Source organism: Perca fluviatilis, chromosome 18 (assembly GCF_010015445.1).
Source record: "Perca fluviatilis chromosome 18, GENO_Pfluv_1.0, whole genome shotgun sequence".
Lineage (NCBI taxonomy): Eukaryota > Metazoa > Chordata > Actinopteri > Perciformes > Percidae > Perca > Perca fluviatilis.
In genome coordinates this window covers 16,869,749-16,886,875 of record NC_053129.1, presented here as the reverse complement: position 1 = coordinate 16,886,875, position 17,127 = coordinate 16,869,749, and the positions used below count along the sequence as shown (strand labels likewise).

The 17,127-nt window shown below is 41.7% G+C and overlaps 3 protein-coding genes across 17 annotated transcripts in view; 1 reads left to right on the top strand and 2 right to left on the bottom strand.

The window, feature by feature from the left end:
* itsn2a (intersectin 2a) overlaps positions 1-6,081 on the top strand; it is a 38,884-nt gene extending 32,803 nt beyond the window's left edge. For 10 of the 12 annotated variants that reach the window (XM_039782403.1, XM_039782405.1, XM_039782404.1 and 7 more), the window contains 11 exons: positions 896-1,017; positions 1,112-1,218; positions 2,198-2,381; positions 2,534-2,632; positions 2,758-2,925; positions 3,258-3,470; positions 3,630-3,751; positions 3,841-3,923; positions 4,857-4,940; positions 5,069-5,242; positions 5,600-6,081. In XM_039782403.1, the coding sequence (XP_039638337.1) occupies positions 896-1,017; positions 1,112-1,218; positions 2,198-2,381; positions 2,534-2,632; positions 2,758-2,925; positions 3,258-3,470; positions 3,630-3,751; positions 3,841-3,923; positions 4,857-4,940; positions 5,069-5,242; positions 5,600-5,751 (1,508 nt within the window). In that variant the 3' untranslated portion in view covers positions 5,752-6,081. The remainder of the gene's footprint in view (positions 1-895; positions 1,018-1,111; positions 1,219-2,197; positions 2,382-2,533; positions 2,633-2,757; positions 2,926-3,257; positions 3,471-3,629; positions 3,752-3,840; positions 3,924-4,856; positions 4,941-5,068; positions 5,243-5,599) is intronic. The other 2 variants (XM_039782402.1, XM_039782401.1) reach the window with 1 other exon arrangement.
* A 459-nt stretch (positions 6,082-6,540) lies between these two features.
* On the bottom strand, positions 6,541-10,557 carry fam228a (family with sequence similarity 228 member A). 4 transcript variants are annotated; one of them, XM_039782390.1, is made up of 9 exons: positions 10,330-10,557; positions 9,994-10,076; positions 9,044-9,226; positions 8,891-8,968; positions 8,527-8,718; positions 7,892-7,972; positions 7,687-7,774; positions 7,217-7,379; positions 6,541-7,039 (listed from the first exon to the last, which is right to left on the bottom strand). In XM_039782390.1, the coding sequence occupies exons 2-9, from the start codon at positions 10,072-10,074 to the stop codon at positions 6,898-6,900; spliced, it is 1,008 nt and encodes a 335-aa protein (XP_039638324.1). In that variant the 5' UTR covers positions 10,075-10,076; positions 10,330-10,557; the 3' UTR covers positions 6,541-6,897. The 4 variants fall into 4 exon arrangements, with proteins under 4 accessions (XP_039638324.1, XP_039638322.1, XP_039638326.1 ...); XM_039782388.1 differs by having other exon boundaries at positions 8,527-8,721; positions 10,330-10,554; XM_039782392.1 differs by lacking the exon at positions 9,994-10,076 and having other exon boundaries at positions 8,527-8,721; positions 10,330-10,556.
* A 3,210-nt stretch (positions 10,558-13,767) lies between these two features.
* gnpat2 (glyceronephosphate O-acyltransferase 2) overlaps positions 13,768-17,127 on the bottom strand; it is a 14,901-nt gene continuing 11,541 nt past the window's right edge. The window contains exons 11-16 of the mRNA XM_039781875.1: positions 16,951-17,030; positions 16,416-16,556; positions 14,956-15,055; positions 14,766-14,859; positions 14,600-14,661; positions 13,768-14,436 (exon numbers count right to left, since the gene is read on the bottom strand). Coding sequence (XP_039637809.1) covers positions 14,384-14,436; positions 14,600-14,661; positions 14,766-14,859; positions 14,956-15,055; positions 16,416-16,556; positions 16,951-17,030 — 530 coding nt within the window. The 3' untranslated portion in view covers positions 13,768-14,383. The remainder of the gene's footprint in view (positions 14,437-14,599; positions 14,662-14,765; positions 14,860-14,955; positions 15,056-16,415; positions 16,557-16,950; positions 17,031-17,127) is intronic.

Sequence of the window (17,127 nt, the reverse complement as noted above, 5' to 3'; positions counted from 1 at the left end):
GAATTTGATTATACAGTATAATAAAACAAATATGTAAATGACGTCAGTCATTTAGTTTTCTAAATCAGGCTATGAATCTGTAATAATTTTTAACAGGGTCACTCATTCTTGCACTAACAACATTAAACCTTGCTAAAATGGACCAACATGAAGACTCACTGTTGCTTAACTCACCAATAACCTTGGTTGCTGCTTGCTAACGTGTTGCTCGTACTAAAATTTAATTGTGATTTTATTATTGACTTCTTATGCACTCCTCCGTTTATTAATGCTTCCAAGCGATGAAGGTTGAAACTCATGCTGTACTGAACTGTGATATCACCAGCAAAAGAAAACACACAGATATTAGCATACCAACTGGCAGCGGTAGATTCCGGGATAATGACACACCACACTGCTGACATTTATGTCCAACTTTTGCCAAGTTTAAACCTCAAAGACTACCAACTGAGTCTTCCACTGCTCTTTCCCTCAAGAATTAGCTACTTTACTCATTCACACCTATGCAATCATAAGGTGCTTCATTTTTTTTTTCTTGAATTCTTTAATTTAGTGTACTTGGTAGCCGTGTTCTTAGCGTTAGCATTAGCCTGCTATGTCCCCTAAGTTCATGTACTGGAACTACAACGTGCCTCACTCTTGTCTCTGCATTAAATGTAAATACGATATAGAAGTGATAATAAATGGAGATTTTAACACGCTGATGTGTGTGCTGTTTTTGACAAAAGTGCTGTATTTCCTCAGACACTGTATTGGTGATTGACAGGAAAGTGTGTGTGGGTGTGTTTGTGCATGCCTTTGTGCATGTTTGCCCGTTTGCATGTGTGTGTCTGTGTGTATGTGTGTGTGTGTGTGTGTGTGTGGGTGTGTGTGTGTGTGTGTGTGTGTGCTATAGGGTGTGCTGACCTGATGACGTTGGACACTATGACGCCTCAGGAGAGGAAGAGGCAGGGTTACATCCACGAGCTCATCCAGACTGAGGAGACCTACGTGGAAGACTTGGAGCTGGTTCTAGAGGTACGGACAAACACACACACACACACACACACACACACAAACATACAGTTGAACATATATTTTCTATAGTATTTCATTTTTCTTCCCATCGCAGGTCTTTTACAAGCCCATGTCTGAGTCAGGCCGTCTAACAGAAGCTGAGATGGGAGTGATCTTTGTTAACTGGAGGGAGCTGATAATGTGCAACACCAAACTACTCAAGTAGGTACCAAACACCGCATTTATGCGCTAGGGGTGGGGGAAAAAATCAATACAGCATAGTATCGCGGTATTTTCTGTGGCAATACTGCATTGATACACAGACGCCAAGTATCGATCTATTATCGATCTGATGATGTGTTGGTCAGTCTGTCTGCTTGACAATCCCATTTTGCAGCAATACAATTTAAGTGAGGTGAACAAACAGAGAAATTTATCTTTTTAGATAAAACAAGATGTTGACAAAGTTTCCTTTTGGGGACATCATTTGAAATTGGGAAACTTTTGAAGTTAGAAAAAAAGGTAATAAAAATGCAATATATCGCAGAATATTGCAATATGTTTAAAATCGCAATAGTATCGTATCGTGACATAAGTATCGTGATGATATTGTATCGTGAGGCCTCTGGTGATTCCCACCCCTACTTTGGGCCAAAGGGAGGAACTGAACAGTGAGAAAAATGATTTAAAGCAGATATCTTCAACAGGGGGTCCGGACCCCTCTGGGATCCTCAGAGTCAATGCAGGGGGGCCTCCAAATTAGGTTTATGTTTTTTCAAACATGAAAAAGTCCTTAAAATGAATTCAACATATTACGATGATAGGCTTACTGGCCTATAGGTAAGGTAATCACTAAGATCCCCAGAAGGATCCACTGTTACACATTTATTTTTAACATGATTAATAAAATCATGACAGCAATTATTAGGCTATTTTAATAGCTTAGTATTCTATGCATAAAAGGTATGTATAAAGGCTTAAGGCCGCCCTCCACATAATGTAGGCCCAGTTTAATATGCAACTTAGTTTTATACAATATATGTAGTCCATGCTCAGGCTCTCTTTCAGTTAAGGGGTCCTTGGCTTAAAAAATGTTGAAGACCCCTGATTTAAAGGAAAGTCCACTGTAAAACAAGAGTTTGATCTACAAATGAAGATGTAACAAAAATCGTGTTTTGCATCATCATCATCATCGTCCCAGGGCGCTGCGGGTCCGTAAAAAGACCGAAGGAGAGAACATGCCGGTCCAGCTGATAGGGGATCTGTTGGCTTCGGAGCTCGCGCACATGCAGCCTTACATCCACTTCTGCTCCTGCCAGCTCAACGCCGCTGCCCTGCTTCAGAGCAAAACCCACAACCAGCCTGACTTTAAAGACTTCCTCAAGGTACGACTTGTAGATATTGGATAGTGACATAAAAAAAAAAAAAAAAACGTTATGTAGAAACAAAGGGACAAAACAGACAGGGCACATATGGTTCTGAGATACAACAAAATATACATCTTTATCTCTCTCGCTGTCCGCCTCCTCTTGAGCAGAAGATAGCCACTAACTACCGCTGTAAAGGAATGCCACTGTCCAGCTTCCTCCTCAAGCCCATGCAGAGGATCACACGCTACCCTCTGCTCATAAAGAACGTATGTGGAAAAAAATGCTCTCTGTTTATCTAATTACAATATTCCTCACCCATCACTTTTTTCCCCCTAATATTCACTACGTATGTGATTCCATGTTTCTCTCCTTTCCTCTTCCTGTTGGTCAGATCCTGGAGAACACCCCAGATGGTCACGCGGACCGCAGCCCACTGAGAGAAGCTCTGGAGCGGGCCGAGGAGCTGTGCTCTCAGGTCAACGAGGGAGTCCGGGAGAAGGAGAACTCAGACCGGCTGGAGTGGATACAGAGCCACGTGCAGTGTGAGGGAGCTATAGCGGTAAACACATCCAGACATGATGTTTTTATATTCACGGGTGCAAATCAAATTTAATGACGGCATGTGTAGTCTTTAAATGCCGATATTTTATTACTGCAGTAAAGTACCGTTGTAAACACTCCATTCAATGCATTTGATGTTGGATGCCAGTGTGATCGATTCTGCTGGAATAACTCAGTGCTTCTTCCTCACATCAGAATTGATGTTATCTGTTATTAAAACAAATGCACGCATACAGTAGCAAACCCAGGGAGCATTTTTCACTAAAGCACTTACTTTATTTATAGTACTTGATAGTTTCCTCTCCTCAGTATTGCCTTACTTTCTTTCAGCACTTGGTCTTCGACTCGCTGACTAATTGCCTCGGGCCTCGCAAGCTGCTCCACAGCGGTCGGCTTTACAAAACCAAAAGCAGCAGGGAGCTGTGGGCTTTCCTCTTCAATGATTTTCTCCTCCTCACACACAGCGCCAAACCCTTCTCCTCCTCTGGTTCAGACAAGCTATTCAGCCTCAAGACCAACATACAGCTAAAGATGTACAAAACAGTAAGCGCAGACAGGAATATAAATACCTTTTGTGGTGTTGAAATACGATTTGGGTTGCTTTGATTATTTATGAAATAGTGCTAAGGTGAAGTCTTATAATCATTTTCCTTCTCTGGACTTCTCTCCATAAGTCATTCATCACTTCATTTTCTCCTCCAGCCACTGTTTTTAAATGAGGTTTTGGTAAAAATGCCACCGGACCCCTCCAGCGATGAGCCACTCTTCCACGTCTCACACATCGATCGTGTCTACACACTCAAAACGGAGACCTTGAACGAGAGGTACGCACGCACATGTACATCTTCACACACTAAAAACCAATAAGCTAATCAAACTGTGTAAAGGATGTATGTGTTTATTGGGTCGGTAGGACAACGTGGGTTCAGAAAATCAAAGCAGCATCTGAACATTTCATACAGACGGAGAAGAAAAAGAGAGAGAAGGCTTACCAAGGTAAACAGTGATATTTCTTCTGCATGAACTTACTGACCCGTGTGTGTGTGTGTTTTATTATTATTATTTTATCCCACAACAAGGCTTGCATTGTAGCATCGGACAGAACAGAGTCCAGATGGTCCCCGACGGGTGAAGCTCGGGAGGTGAAAGAATGTGTGTGTGTGTGTGTGTGTGTGTGTGTGTGTGTGTGTGTGTGTGTGAGAAATAGAGATGAACGTATATGGGCATGTTTCCTTGTATGTTTGTACATCTGCATGTGTCTGTGTCTGTCCATCTGTCTGTCTGTGTGTGTTTGTGTTTGTGTGTGTGTGTGTATGTGTGTGTTTGTGTGTGTGTGTGTGTGTGTGTGTGTGAAAACTGCAAACTCCTCCCAAAAAATCATAACATAGTACTGAGTTGGTTTAATTATTCTTACTAGTAGAATAGCCATCAATGTGCAAATAAGAAGTGGAATTGGCTATTTCTGAATTTATGGCAAACATAGCAAAATGATGAATATTTTAGCCTCTCTATTTTGGAATGAAGCGATACTAAATAAAAACGTTAAACATTACATTTAATATAGGCTAACTTTGAGACACTTAACCATTTGAACCGTTCTGTTGTGATGCAGGCTGAAGTGAAGGAGGGAACATCTGTTGGTTTGGTTTATTTTGAATCAATCTAGCAGACAAAAGCTGAAATATAAAATTGTTAAAAATTAAAAGACCCACCCATGCTCTCTCTACCCTCCCTTGAGCAAAACACAAATATCCATAATCTTCTCTGAATAATTTCCCCTGTCTCATAACAGAAGGATATTTTTCATCTGTCAAATTTGTAATCAGCCTTAATTATATAAGCACCTGAATGTGCATATTGTCCACACATTATACACAAAACTATGTAATGCAGTGTTGTAAGCCTACATCTAATGTCTGTTTGTTTTAGCACGTTCTCTAAAGACCAGCGGTATAGGCCGACTGCTGGTAACTGTCACTGAAGCCCAGGAGCTCAAAGCCTGTAAACCCAACGGTAAGGCCTTGTGAAGGAATACAGATCCTGTCACTCTACCCTCTATCTATCAACTCACAGTTCAGAACAGTATGATTCACATAATTAATGTCCAGTTAATAAAAAAAAAACATATAATTTCTCTCCAGGTAAGAGTAATCCGTACTGTGAGCTGACGATGGGGGCTCAGTGCTACACCTCCCGACCGATCAGCGACACTCTGAACCCAAAGTGGAACTTCAACTGCCAGTTCTTCATCAAAGACCTCTACCAGGATGTGCTGTGCATTACTGTGTTTGAGAAAGACCAGTTCTCCCCAGATGGTGAGTGGATAAGGGACACGCACCGCACAGAGGCGCTCACATTAACACAATGGATCGTTGGGTTTTTTGGTCCAGTTTGTCCTGTCTGTACAGTATGAAGGGAACACACAGTCACTGGTTGCAGTCTTCTTTTGACTGAAAATTAGACATTCCTCTTTCCACAGTTGTTTTGTTTGTGCTGCTGTGCCTTTTTTCTGTGTTTTCTGTCTTTTTGTTGTGACCTAAAAATCCTCAGCCTTAAAATCCAGTATCAAACAGGCTACTAAGATTTAAAATCCCTATGAAGAAGTGTGTTTCTTTGTCTCAGTCATTCAGCTTTGATCAGCTTTACTAAATGACTGTTTTCTGCCTCTTCAGATTTCCTGGGTCGTACTGAGGTTCCCGTGGCAACTATAAACAAAGAGATGGAAAGCAAGGGAGCCGCAAATCGCCGCCTACTACTGCATGAGGTCCCTACTGGAGAGGTTTGGGTCAAACTAGACCTACAGCTTTACGAGCCACCCAAATGAGGACAACAACAAAAATCCAAAACACACGCACCACTTAATGTTATAGTAATGAAGAGAAGACAAATTTGCATAAGCATAAACAAGCACACACACCTAAAAGTGCCTGTTTGTAGCAGTACAAGGGTTGCCTTGAAAAACTCACTTTTACCATCCCTGCCTTATTCTGCCCTGACTCCGGATTTCCACTGCATGCATAACGTCTGCAGACCGGCTCCGCTGCGTGTCTACTGCGTGCTCCGCCGTCCGTCAATACCCACCAGGTCCAGATTTGTTGCGGCACGGCTGCGGCCATGACTGACAGCTGATGTCACGTAGAATAGAACCACAAAACCAACAACCGTTAGTTTCCATCCAGAGGAGTAGAGGGGAAACAGCTCTGTTCTGTGTTTTCAAGGTGTAGTGCAGGGAAATGTGATTCGCCGTGAGCACGGTGTATTTTATTTTGAAAATTAACCGGATGTTTTATTTTGCTTCTGTGCTTGACTTCCTGCCCCGCACTATCTGCCGTGTGCTGAATTGCTGCGGAGCTCTCCGGCATCCGGCAAAAATAGAAGCTCTGCGTATCTGCTCTGGAGGACTGCGGACCGCCGGAGCTGTGGCGGAGTCGGAACGCAGCCGTTCTGCAGTCAGTGGAAATACACACTTTGACTTTAATGGAACCTAATGACTCCGCCGCCGTTCCGCATCCAGTGGAAATCCGGGGTGAGCCGCCCAGACCCATTTAAGTTACCTTTACCAGAAAGGGAACTTGCCAAAAATGGAGAATGACACACAGATGAAGTCATAATGTATTGTGGATAAAGGTGTTCTTGTTGCCAACAACCCAGCTAAAATGTGAACATAATGGGCACAGTTAGATTTTTGGAATACTCATATTTACACTATTTTACTCTTGTCTCTTACAACATGTCTGAATTTGTTAATATGAAGCCATACACCCTGTTATACATACGCCGGCACACGGCCAATGTTGCACACTACTGTACAATGTAATGTCAAAGGTTAACCCTAAGTGTGCCAAAAAATCCTGAAAATGGCATGAATAAAATGTACATATAGTAAAAGTTTTTTCTTTGTTGTGTCCCTGGGAAAACTGTAAGGTAGTTAGAAGGGAATAGAAGTGACGATTTACGGTTAATGTGGATTTTATTTGGATGTAGGCGAGGACTGAAGTTGTTGTACACTTGCTGCTTGTTGCCGACATCTGGAGAACCAGCAGCTGGTCTGATGGCACCTTCCATCTGGTGTGGCAGTTGCAAAGAGGCGGCGGCATGGTATGGTGTTGATTCTGGATGAGACACATTTGCATAACTATTACTTCTCACATTATTTTAACTGAATAGCTTAGCTGAGATTCTTAATGGCGCTGTGCTGCAGCTGTATCACATAGTCTCTGCGGTTCCTGCAGTGTTATAGAAAATATGCTATACAAATAAAACTTCTCATAAAAAGTGTATATTTGTACCTGCTGGACTTCCTTCCTTCAGTCTCATCCACCACTGGAGTTTTTCTGGATGCAGTGACCGGATGATTAGATGAGGCGTGTAGCAGCATGTCGGCCTGAGACGTCACAGACTCACTTAGAGGACGATCACTCTGAGGCAGCTTCTCTTCTTGTCTTTTACATCCTAAAATGGAAGGGAAAATTGGGTAGCTAACATTAACCACCATTAGCTACTGGTCCTACCGGATCAAGTAAGGCAGTGCCAGCAAAAAACCCTGAGTGTATTGAGTTGAGCAAGGGTGTTTTTTTTTAGCTTTTCATTTTTAACAGAAAGAATGTGTTAGTTCTTCTTTCGAAAGTTTTATAGTCTCACTTTAATTCCCCCAAACTAAAAGGAAATGCTACTGCAAATATCTCAGCTCACACTCAAAGAAAAGCAGTCATATAAGTCTTAAATGTACTTTTGCTTAAATAATGAAAGTACCAGGTACCTTCTTCACAAGAGCGGGCTGTTCTCTTCTCCTTCAGTCTTTCATGTAACTGAAGGTACAATGGGTCCTTTAAGTCAGCTGTACTGAGCTAGTGATAAAGCAGTGAATATATTAACAACAGACACATTTGGAATACTTCAATGTGTCCAAAACTGTTTTTTTTAATATATATATTAAGTGAAATATTTAAGTCACAAAAAATTACCTTCACATAGTGTGGCTTTTTAATGTGGAGAAGAAACGGATTGTATTCCCTTAGATCATAGCTTTCTAGAAGCACGACGCCCTGAAGAGTAAAGAAATTACGGCAGTTGGATAGCTACACATCTCTTGTGTGAGTTTTGTCTGTTGTTGTAGTGAAAAACTAAGCACAAAAGAAGCATATTTGTGCGACGTCTGATGCAGAACTATAAAGCATCACAGTCCACAACAAGACAAAAGCGGTTGCCACTCCAAAGCAAATACAAGCAGACTGAACGTGCTTTCAATGTGTCCTCTTGAGACTTTTCTCCTTTCTTTTGTCTCCTTTGTATTGTATTAACTGCATGGACTGATTTAATGCCATTGCCACTATCTGTGCTTGGCTGTTTGTGTGCCACTTTTTTGGTATGTTCTAACCCTTTTTGCTTAGGCCTGCTGTTATTATAGATGTAATGTAACTCATTTTAATATGTTAACCATTGTATTTTAGGATGCCTATTGTCAGCTGGATGGGGACTACAGCTGGAAATTAGCCGTTGAGGCTAAAGTTGCTCCTTTTACTGTATAGTTCATTAAAGGGGACTGTCCACGACATTATAAACTAATAAAAACTAAACTAAACGGTGAGATTAGTATCACCTTGCTGTTGCATTGATGGAGGTAGTGACTGTATAAACTCAGGCGCCTCTTGACCGCCACAGGGCTGCAGCTGGACACATGTTTCTTCACTCTCCTCTGGAGGGGAAACCACACACGCTCAGTCCAGCGCTTGTGCAGCAGCTCCCTCCTCCTCAGCTCTGTTACGTCCCGTTGACCCAGAAACCTTTCCAACTCCTCAACGAAGACACATTTCAACCAACGTTTCAGTTACAGACACAAAGTTACAGTTTTTTTTCGTAATGCAATAAAGAGTAAACATTGTTTAAAAAAAATTCAAAAATTTTAAACTGCCAATTAAAGACACTGGAAAGTCACATAAGTTAGTTAATGACCAGCATCTTACCTTCATAAAGCCATTTTCTGTATCCAGTATTGCTTGAATTGTTGCTTTCACCTGTTGATTATCATCCTCCATCTTTGCCTAAATAGTAGCACATGCAGTAAGAAAATCCACCTCATCCTTTTGTGCAGGTATGAGTTTGGTTGAGTGCATTACCTGCAGTCGCCTGATGGAGGTGTGAGAGAGCCAGTACTGTGTGGCTCCCGACTGTGGCCCAGAGGGTGAGGACTCATCCTTTTTCTCTGCTCTTACACATTTACTGATGCTCCTCGTCCTCTCGCTCGGGTGAGACGGGCTCTTTCTGCGGTCTGTAGCGTCCTTCCCAACAGCCATGCACTCCTGAAACCCCAATAGGGTCAATTGATAAACACAACATGCTGTGGTTACAGTTTGCAATGCACACTTTCATTTTAAATACCAGGGCAAATACATATCTGGTTACATTACAACAAATATACAGACAAACATAAACTGCAGAGCTTCAGGCGGACTTCAAACTAAAAATATTCCAGCTCGAGTTCACATACCAGACACAATCGACATGATCATGTAGGTGAACAGAAGGCAACAGAGGCCAGCACAACAGGCACTGACAGATCATGTCACTACCCGGAAACCTGAGCTGCACCTCTCTCTTACACAAACACATATGGTGGGACATGTATGTCAGTGCACTATGGGGGAGTTTTTTTTAACACGATTTAGCAACTTTAGCATCAGTACAAAGATGACAGTTTCCTTCCTTGCTGTGCTTTTTGTTGTGTCACAGTAATACCAGTATCTTTGAATTTTGTATGCTGGGCTGGTTTGTTCATCTGCACGTCATCTGATCCCTCACCAGGCATTGTTTCCTATATTGTCCTGAGTTAAGAGAGGATTGACAGTGGCTAGTATCTGTCTGTCAATAACCTGAAACCTTTCCATTCATCTTTCTTAGGACACTGAGATTCCAGCATTGTACCTGCAGACATGACACTGTACAGACAGAGGAGAAAGAGGGGCAGCCAGGCATTCACAAAGGCATTGTAACCCCTGTCTGGACTGTCCAGGGTACACATACCAGTGATCACATTATTAGTTAGCAATTATGTTGTTGTTTTTTTTACCTCTGATTTTAACAGGCTGACATGAAATGGTGTGTGGAAGGTGATCACACCACTGGCACTGTTGTTCTTCTTGGGGCTCATCCCTAAATCATGAGAAAATATTAGAAAATATTGGAGCCATCAGAGATCATTTGCCTAATATAGCTAGCTAGGCTATAGGTGGCTACTGGCCCCAGCCAACCTGAATCTACAGTCGTCTAGCTACATGCTACACTACATTGTATAACTCAAGCAGTAGGCTAAATTGAATATGAATTACGTTACATTGTATCTTTTCGATTTTATCTTATCGAATTTAGCAGCCCGTGTCACCATAGTAATGTTGTGGTTTCTTACCTTCGTTTACTTGAGGACGTTTGGGTTATAAGTCCGAAGAAAAACAGCCAAAATGAAGTAAACCTCCTTTGGTTTTGGGTCAGCTCATCACGCGCAGGTGGTTCTGCCGTCTGAAGGTTTTCCGTTGCCAGGACACCGGCTCACAAGAGAGCAAAGTCGAACGCGGCGTTCAGCGCGAGACGACTTCAGCTCACCAAAACGTCCTGGGTTTAAAGTGGCATTCCCTAAAATGTCAGTCCTGGATGATTTAGAATTCCGATTTGAGTGAAAACAATGGAATTGTGCTTGCTGACAGTTTATTAGTCCGGAGCACAAAAATAGAATGACTATCATTCAATCTCTGCAATACTTTCATCAGTATCCGTGTATTGTTACCTCCTTCAGCGATAGTGACTTAACAGACATTTATTTAGGTAAAATGTAAGTCTTCGAGTTTTAATATGAACCAAATGTATCGGTACATAATACCGAAATGATATTATTATTAGCATTAGTAATAGCAGTAGTATAGCCTATTATTTGTTTACAAAGTGCAGAGATTCATTTCAGGACATTTCCAATTAACATAGGCTATATCCCCTCTCTAATATAATATATATAACTCCTAGATTAATTGATTGGATTATAGATTAGTTTCTTCTTTAAAACGACATGATCTATTTTAGGCAGGGTGATTGTTCCCAATTTGTCTGCCACTCACGTGTGTCTGGAGTTAATACCGCCTAGTAGTAAACCCAGATTTAGTTGTAATTAAACTTTGATTTAGTGTTCGTGTGTATGTGTGTGTGTGTGTGTGTGTGTGTGTGTGTGTGTGTGTGTGTCTACATTTATTGCTGCACCACGACCGGGACTAATGGGGTCAGGGAAGTGGTAGAAAATGGGCACATAGATTCATGGTGAGCACTATCGAAATTACAATCTATGCATTGTCATTTTTTCTGTTCAATCAGGAAAAAACATATCTACAATAGTTTGTAGTTTTGATTATAGAGCCTAATATTCCATATTTATATTTTAACAAAAGTTGTATGTTTACTAACGAGTTTTAGTAGACTAGGTACTACTAAGGTAAGCTTGATTTGTCTACTGCATCAACTTACCAGTCTGTGGTAATGCAACTTGACCTATTTAGTTTCACCTTTTGTAAACACTTAAATGGTTTAAGGCAACGGGTTTCCACGCAAATTTCTTGTAAAGTCAACTAATTCAGGATAACAGTGTAGTACCCTCTTTTTGGCATTAGAAAGAATCACTTCTTTATAAAGCATGTGTTCTGTGAGAGAGTAATCGGGCCCTGGTTGGCATTCAATCAATAACATTACAAATAGATTGGTAGTAAGGAAGAGAAGAGATTCACACATGATATGATATAGGCTAGAACTATGCAGGAACTAATGCATTTTTTTTTTTTAATTTATAATAGGTTACCCCTAAAATGTTTGAAATAATCTGTTAAATCCTTGATTGCAACTATTTAATTCTTAAGCAAAATGAGTGTCCATTCTGTGAGACACTGTAAGGGGCAGTAGGTTAAAGAGTTGTAGTCTGTTTGTCCTAATGCGCTTGTTGACAGCTCAAATGCACTTTCAAGGTGTTGCGCGTATAGGCTACAACGCTCAGACACCTGCGGAGAATACGACTACTTAATGTGTCGGTATTAGCTGCGTAAAGGCAGGGCAGGGCAGGGCTTGGCCAGATCATAACTTGGGGTTTTCACTACTTTCTTTCTTTTCGTTGCCGAGCCCGGGACAGGGGGGAGACCACATGGATTGGTGGACTTGGTTGGCAGCGATTATTGCCCTGCTCTGGATTTTCTGCTTTATAGACGGTAAGAGAAAATGTAGTTAGAGTGGAGATTTGGAAGCTTTTCAGGAAGGTGCTGTGGCACCTTATGGCGGAACAGCTGTCACAAATTCACAGCATAAGAAATTAGACCATTTCTCTCCCTGCATCAAATATAAAGTAGGCCTAGGCTGTAGCATAACGTTATTTTTCTGAGTAAACTATAAAGTATCTTACTTCGTTGTTTTGCTAAGAATTGACCAGTTGCCCAAAACTGATAAAATAAAATAAATTCATAGTGCACATAGGACATCTTAGATGAGGAAATCACGACATTATTATTTATTATTTTACACACCTTTCCCAAATTGAGCTTGATTGGAATAAAAGCAGGTGCAGCAGTGCATGCCACCCACTACACATTTTAGGAGTTATGTAGAGTAGTAGCTAGTAGTAGCTGCTCATATTGCAGAAAGCCTTTTTGTGATGAGACATTTAAAACATTCTGGGGCTTTTCCTTTGGCATTTGGAGACTATAGGCTAGGCCTACTATACACGTTCCCATGCGTATGTTTAGTCTACTTGTTTCAATAGGCCTACATACTTTGGACAAAGGTGACCCTGCAATAGACGGACATTTAAGGCTCTATTGCAGAATAACGGATTTAGGATATTTGTCAGAGAATGGGTCCCGTGCTGAGGGCCCCCATTAGCCCCCCCGCTTCGCGTGCTCAGGTGATAGCCGCTGCCCACATGGCTGGTGAACACTTTAATCCAGTGGCAGACGCTGTTTGTAATGGTTGCTGACATTAGCCAGGGTGTTAAATTAGACTCCAGCTGACCACGTCACCCTCTTATCTCCAGGCAACGCCGTGCTTGAGCTGCGGCTGCTCTTCCATGCTCTGACCAAAGCTGCATGTCACCTGTACCTGGCTCTTCTCCCGCTGCGCCGGGCCGCCACCCACTTCGCCGACTGTGCGAGATACCTCATCAACCATGCCCAGCAAACCCCCTCTATCCAAGGCGGCTACCTCCACCAAGGCCAGCCCCTGGCCAGGAAAGGCACGCTGCACTTCCTGGAGGGCATGTGTGTGGTGTGTGAGACGGTGCCCAACATGATGGGCGCCGCGCTCAGTGTGGGAGCCGCCTTCTGCCACATGCTGCAGGGAGGTTTCTACGTGCTGGCGGCCACGCTGCGCACCATCCAGGCCAACCTGTTCTCCCAAATGAACGGCGAGAAGGATAGGTGGGACAAAGAGCGCCACAGAGCTAAAGAGGGCGAGAAAAAGCTAAATTCTAAAGTGGTGGAATACATCTCGGTGTTTTGTCAAGACCCTGTCAGCGCTTTACGCATCAAAGTTGACGTACCACCTGTGTATAGATAACTTTTATCCATGTTACACAATATACTGGTTAAATGGCACATAAGAGGCCTTCTTCTAACTGCTGACGGGTTAGTAGGTGCATGCAGTGTGTTGATTGGTTTGCAGAGATGACAGGAGGTTGAACTTTGACCTCTGGTTTTCACCCACAGTTGAGGGAATAGTACAAACAGAAATGATATTGAACATCAAGAATCTATGGTGCATTTTGTTACATTTGTTTTACATTCATTGAGATGTAAAGAAGTTAAAATAAATGTCTCAAACAACATTGTTGATGGGTTATGGTATTTGACATTATTATGGTATTTAGAGGTTTATTGGTACATTGTACAATCAAGTGTCATGAATCAGTGTTTACTATCTAATTGCACTTACTTTGCCAGCAATCAAGTTCTTTTAAGTGTTCTATTGTTCATTAGACATGCCACCCTTGTCAATCAGCAATATATCTACATTACAAAACACGTACTAACATATTGCAACTGATTAAAATACAGGTTTAGTTCAGTATCTTGATCCACAGGCATCACTAGTGGATCAGTCATACGTACGCCTTCCTTAATCGACTAATTCTGATTATACATATCAGACAAAATCAGCAATACTGGCGCCCTTGGGTCACTGTATCAGGTCTTTGTAGCTTTATCTCAGTCCTGTCAGAGATGAGAACAGGGACACAGAGAGGTAGCAAACGTTCAAGAGCGGAACGCCGCCAGGTTAAGTCTGGCCACTGGCATCCAGGACATTAAGTATTTTGTCTGAGTTATGGTGCAGCGATTCTCCCAACAGCTGCATAAAGGCACGGAGGGAAGACGAAGTGGAAAGGGTCAAGTTGACGTTAAAAGGACTGTGAGCTGATACTGAAGATGGATCTCGTCCAATGGAGGCTAAAGTTTAGCATCAGGTGTAGTCTGGAGCATCTGGGGAGAGATTTCCCCAGCTACAGTGAGAGAGGAAAAGAAAAAGAAAAAAATCCTTCAGGCTGCTGTTTGTTTGTTGTGGTAAACACAAGCAAGGTCTGAAACACCAAATTTTAAACACATGGTGAGGACATTTAAGTCAACGTAATGTTAATCAGCTGTATTTGAAGTAAGCTGACTCACAAAGTATGTCACCGATTCTTCTGACAGCTGCTTTGTTCACTCTGTATTCATTCTGCTCAGACCTGTGATGAGAACTTTGGCATCAGAAACACAGACGGCTTCTCAACCACCTCAGAAAATGAGCTTAAAACCAAACAGATATGCAGGGGCTAATCTCATTACTTACTCCCTCAACTTTGTCACCGTCTCCAGTCTCTGCAGAGCCGACAAAACGTTCTTTTGCGTGTCGGACGACAGGGCTTCATAGGTGTGAAGCTCACCTGAAACACAGACATCATGATGAGGAACGATTTTCCGATAAGAGTTGAACAGCTGGAGATCGATTCTAGAGGAACCGAGGTCACTTTCTGTTTCACCTGAGAGGATGAGCTTTGTAGCCAGGTTTCGCACAGCAGGAAGGACCTGTTTCTCGGTGAACATGTTAACTCCGTCTTCACAGAGGTACCTGAACATCACCTGGACATAAAAAACACACTTGATCAAACAGAAAGCCCCTATTTTTTATAATTTAAAATCTAACATTGGAAGAATAGTTAGAGCCTTAAATAGGTAATAGTACGTTTTCATGCTCTGCTATAGCGAATATTGAAAAGGTTGTGTGGAAACATAAACTCTGCGACTGCGAGACTTTTACTTCCAGCAGAAGAGATGTGACCTAACAACCCAAACAGCATTTTTCAGTAACAGAGTGTCTCTTATCACACAACTCCACTATACAGATGGGTTAAGATATAGTAATTTAACTTTTCATGAAACATAAATATTACAAATATCTTTTCTTCTTCTTCTTCATATCATTTTTTTTTATTAATGCACAGCTCATTTTATTTAAACAACTGCTTAAAACTGGGGGGTGGCGGGGGGTGGGGCACTGATGGGGTCTGGGCAGTGAGCAAATGTTCAGTGATAAACTGTAAACTTGAAACTATGTTGAACACCGTTTCCTAAGTGAAACCCTCCACGCAGTACAATACACTGAACATTGCTTGTTTTATGTGTGTTGTTCTCCTTCCTGTTTTACTGGAACAGATGTATGGAATACATTGTTCTTAAAGCTATACTGTCATAAAGAAAAATAACTATTATTAATATGAACAAATTATTGCTTTAGTAGTGATACATAGCCTAATGTTTTATATTTGTTATGTTTCTTTGCATGTTTAAAGCTATAGTGCATAGTTTCTGTCTCCCCCATGAGGAATTCTAAGTAATGACAACAAAACTGTTGGCACGTCCACATGATACAAACCTGCCGTGATCACGCACCACCCCCACCCCTCCTCCACGCAGTTGCTAGTAGCCAAGGAGGACACTTCAGAAGAGGAAATTATCTTCACTGGATTTTCTGTGCGCGAAAGTTGCCGGATGTCACTATCTTCTAAACATAGCCATACTGAGAAATACAGAGAGTTGTGTGGAGCTGATAGTCTTAATTAGCTTTGTAGCAACTCATTTGGCAATGGCTTGAATGTAACAGACGTTCATTAATATCAAAAAGTTACGCACTAAAGCCTTTACTTAACATGCTTATTTTAGACAACATGACTCCAGAGGAAAAATAATTTATGTTTACTAATGATGTTTAGTAATGACTACTAATGTAAACTTGATTTGTCTACTGCATCAACGTACTGCTGTGTTAATACAACTTGACCTGTTAAGTTTCAACTTGTGTAAAACCTTAAACGGTTTAAGGCAACGTGTTTCCACGCAAATTTCTAGTAAAGCCAACTAATTCAGGATAACAGCGTACAGTCCTGTCTGCAACATGCGCATAGTGCGTTATCTCGATCAGAGGAGGCAAAAGTCAAAGGACCTGGTAAGAGTGTATGAAGGGTTGTAGAAGGGCCTGCAGGAAGGATAACACCTCCAGCCGTGCGTCTGACACTATCACTTCCTGTTCACTGATGTCGACTGCTCCACATTTGTTCAGGAGGAAGCATGCCTCCTCAAAGTCCTGATTAATGAAGAGACAGATATCAACAGGCACACAATATTTACACACAACATCAATAACATGCCAACAATATTTTGGACTTTTTAGACTTAAAACTTTCTGGATCCCCAATGAACAATATGCTAACAAGTAGGTAGTCTCGCTTTGCCAGACCTTCCTTCACAGCGCTGCGGAGGAGGGTCTGGCGAGTCCACACAGCATTCCGGGATGGTAGAAAAATGTGCTCTGGTTTATCGACATTTCTTTAAACCAATCACAATCGTCTAACAAGTCAGTAACCACAATAGTAAGGAGTGTTCTGGTTTTCGACGTTTTAACAGGACAATAATCCTCTTTGGGATCTTTGTCCTCATATGTCCAAAGGAAGCTGAGCCCTGAAAGATGAGGTTGTTACCTGAGACGACTTTCCAGGGATAAAGATGAATTCGTTGGAGAAGATGTCCCGAAGGAAACAGAAGAAGGCGAAGAGCTCGTCTGTGAACAGAACGGTGGATCACGACGAAGCAAAAGGAAAACATATATTGAAAAATCTCACGGTGTGTTAGTTGAGAAATATATTGTGTTTAACCCT

What these genes read in the sequence shown, in the direction of transcription:
- fam228a (XM_039782388.1), bottom strand. Translation starts at nt 10,074, where the DNA reads ATGAGCCCCAAGAAGAACAACAGTGCCAGTGGTGTGATCACCTTCCAC. An exon ending in CAGAAAATGGCTTTATGAAG is followed by an intron (nt 8,722 to 8,890) that starts GTAAGATGCTGG and finishes GTCTTCGTTGAG; the next exon opens with GAGTTGGAAAGGTTTCTGGG. An exon ending in AAAAGCCACACTATGTGAAG is followed by an intron (nt 7,775 to 7,891) that starts GTAATTTTTTGT and finishes CTTTATCACTAG; the next exon opens with CTCAGTACAGCTGACTTAAA.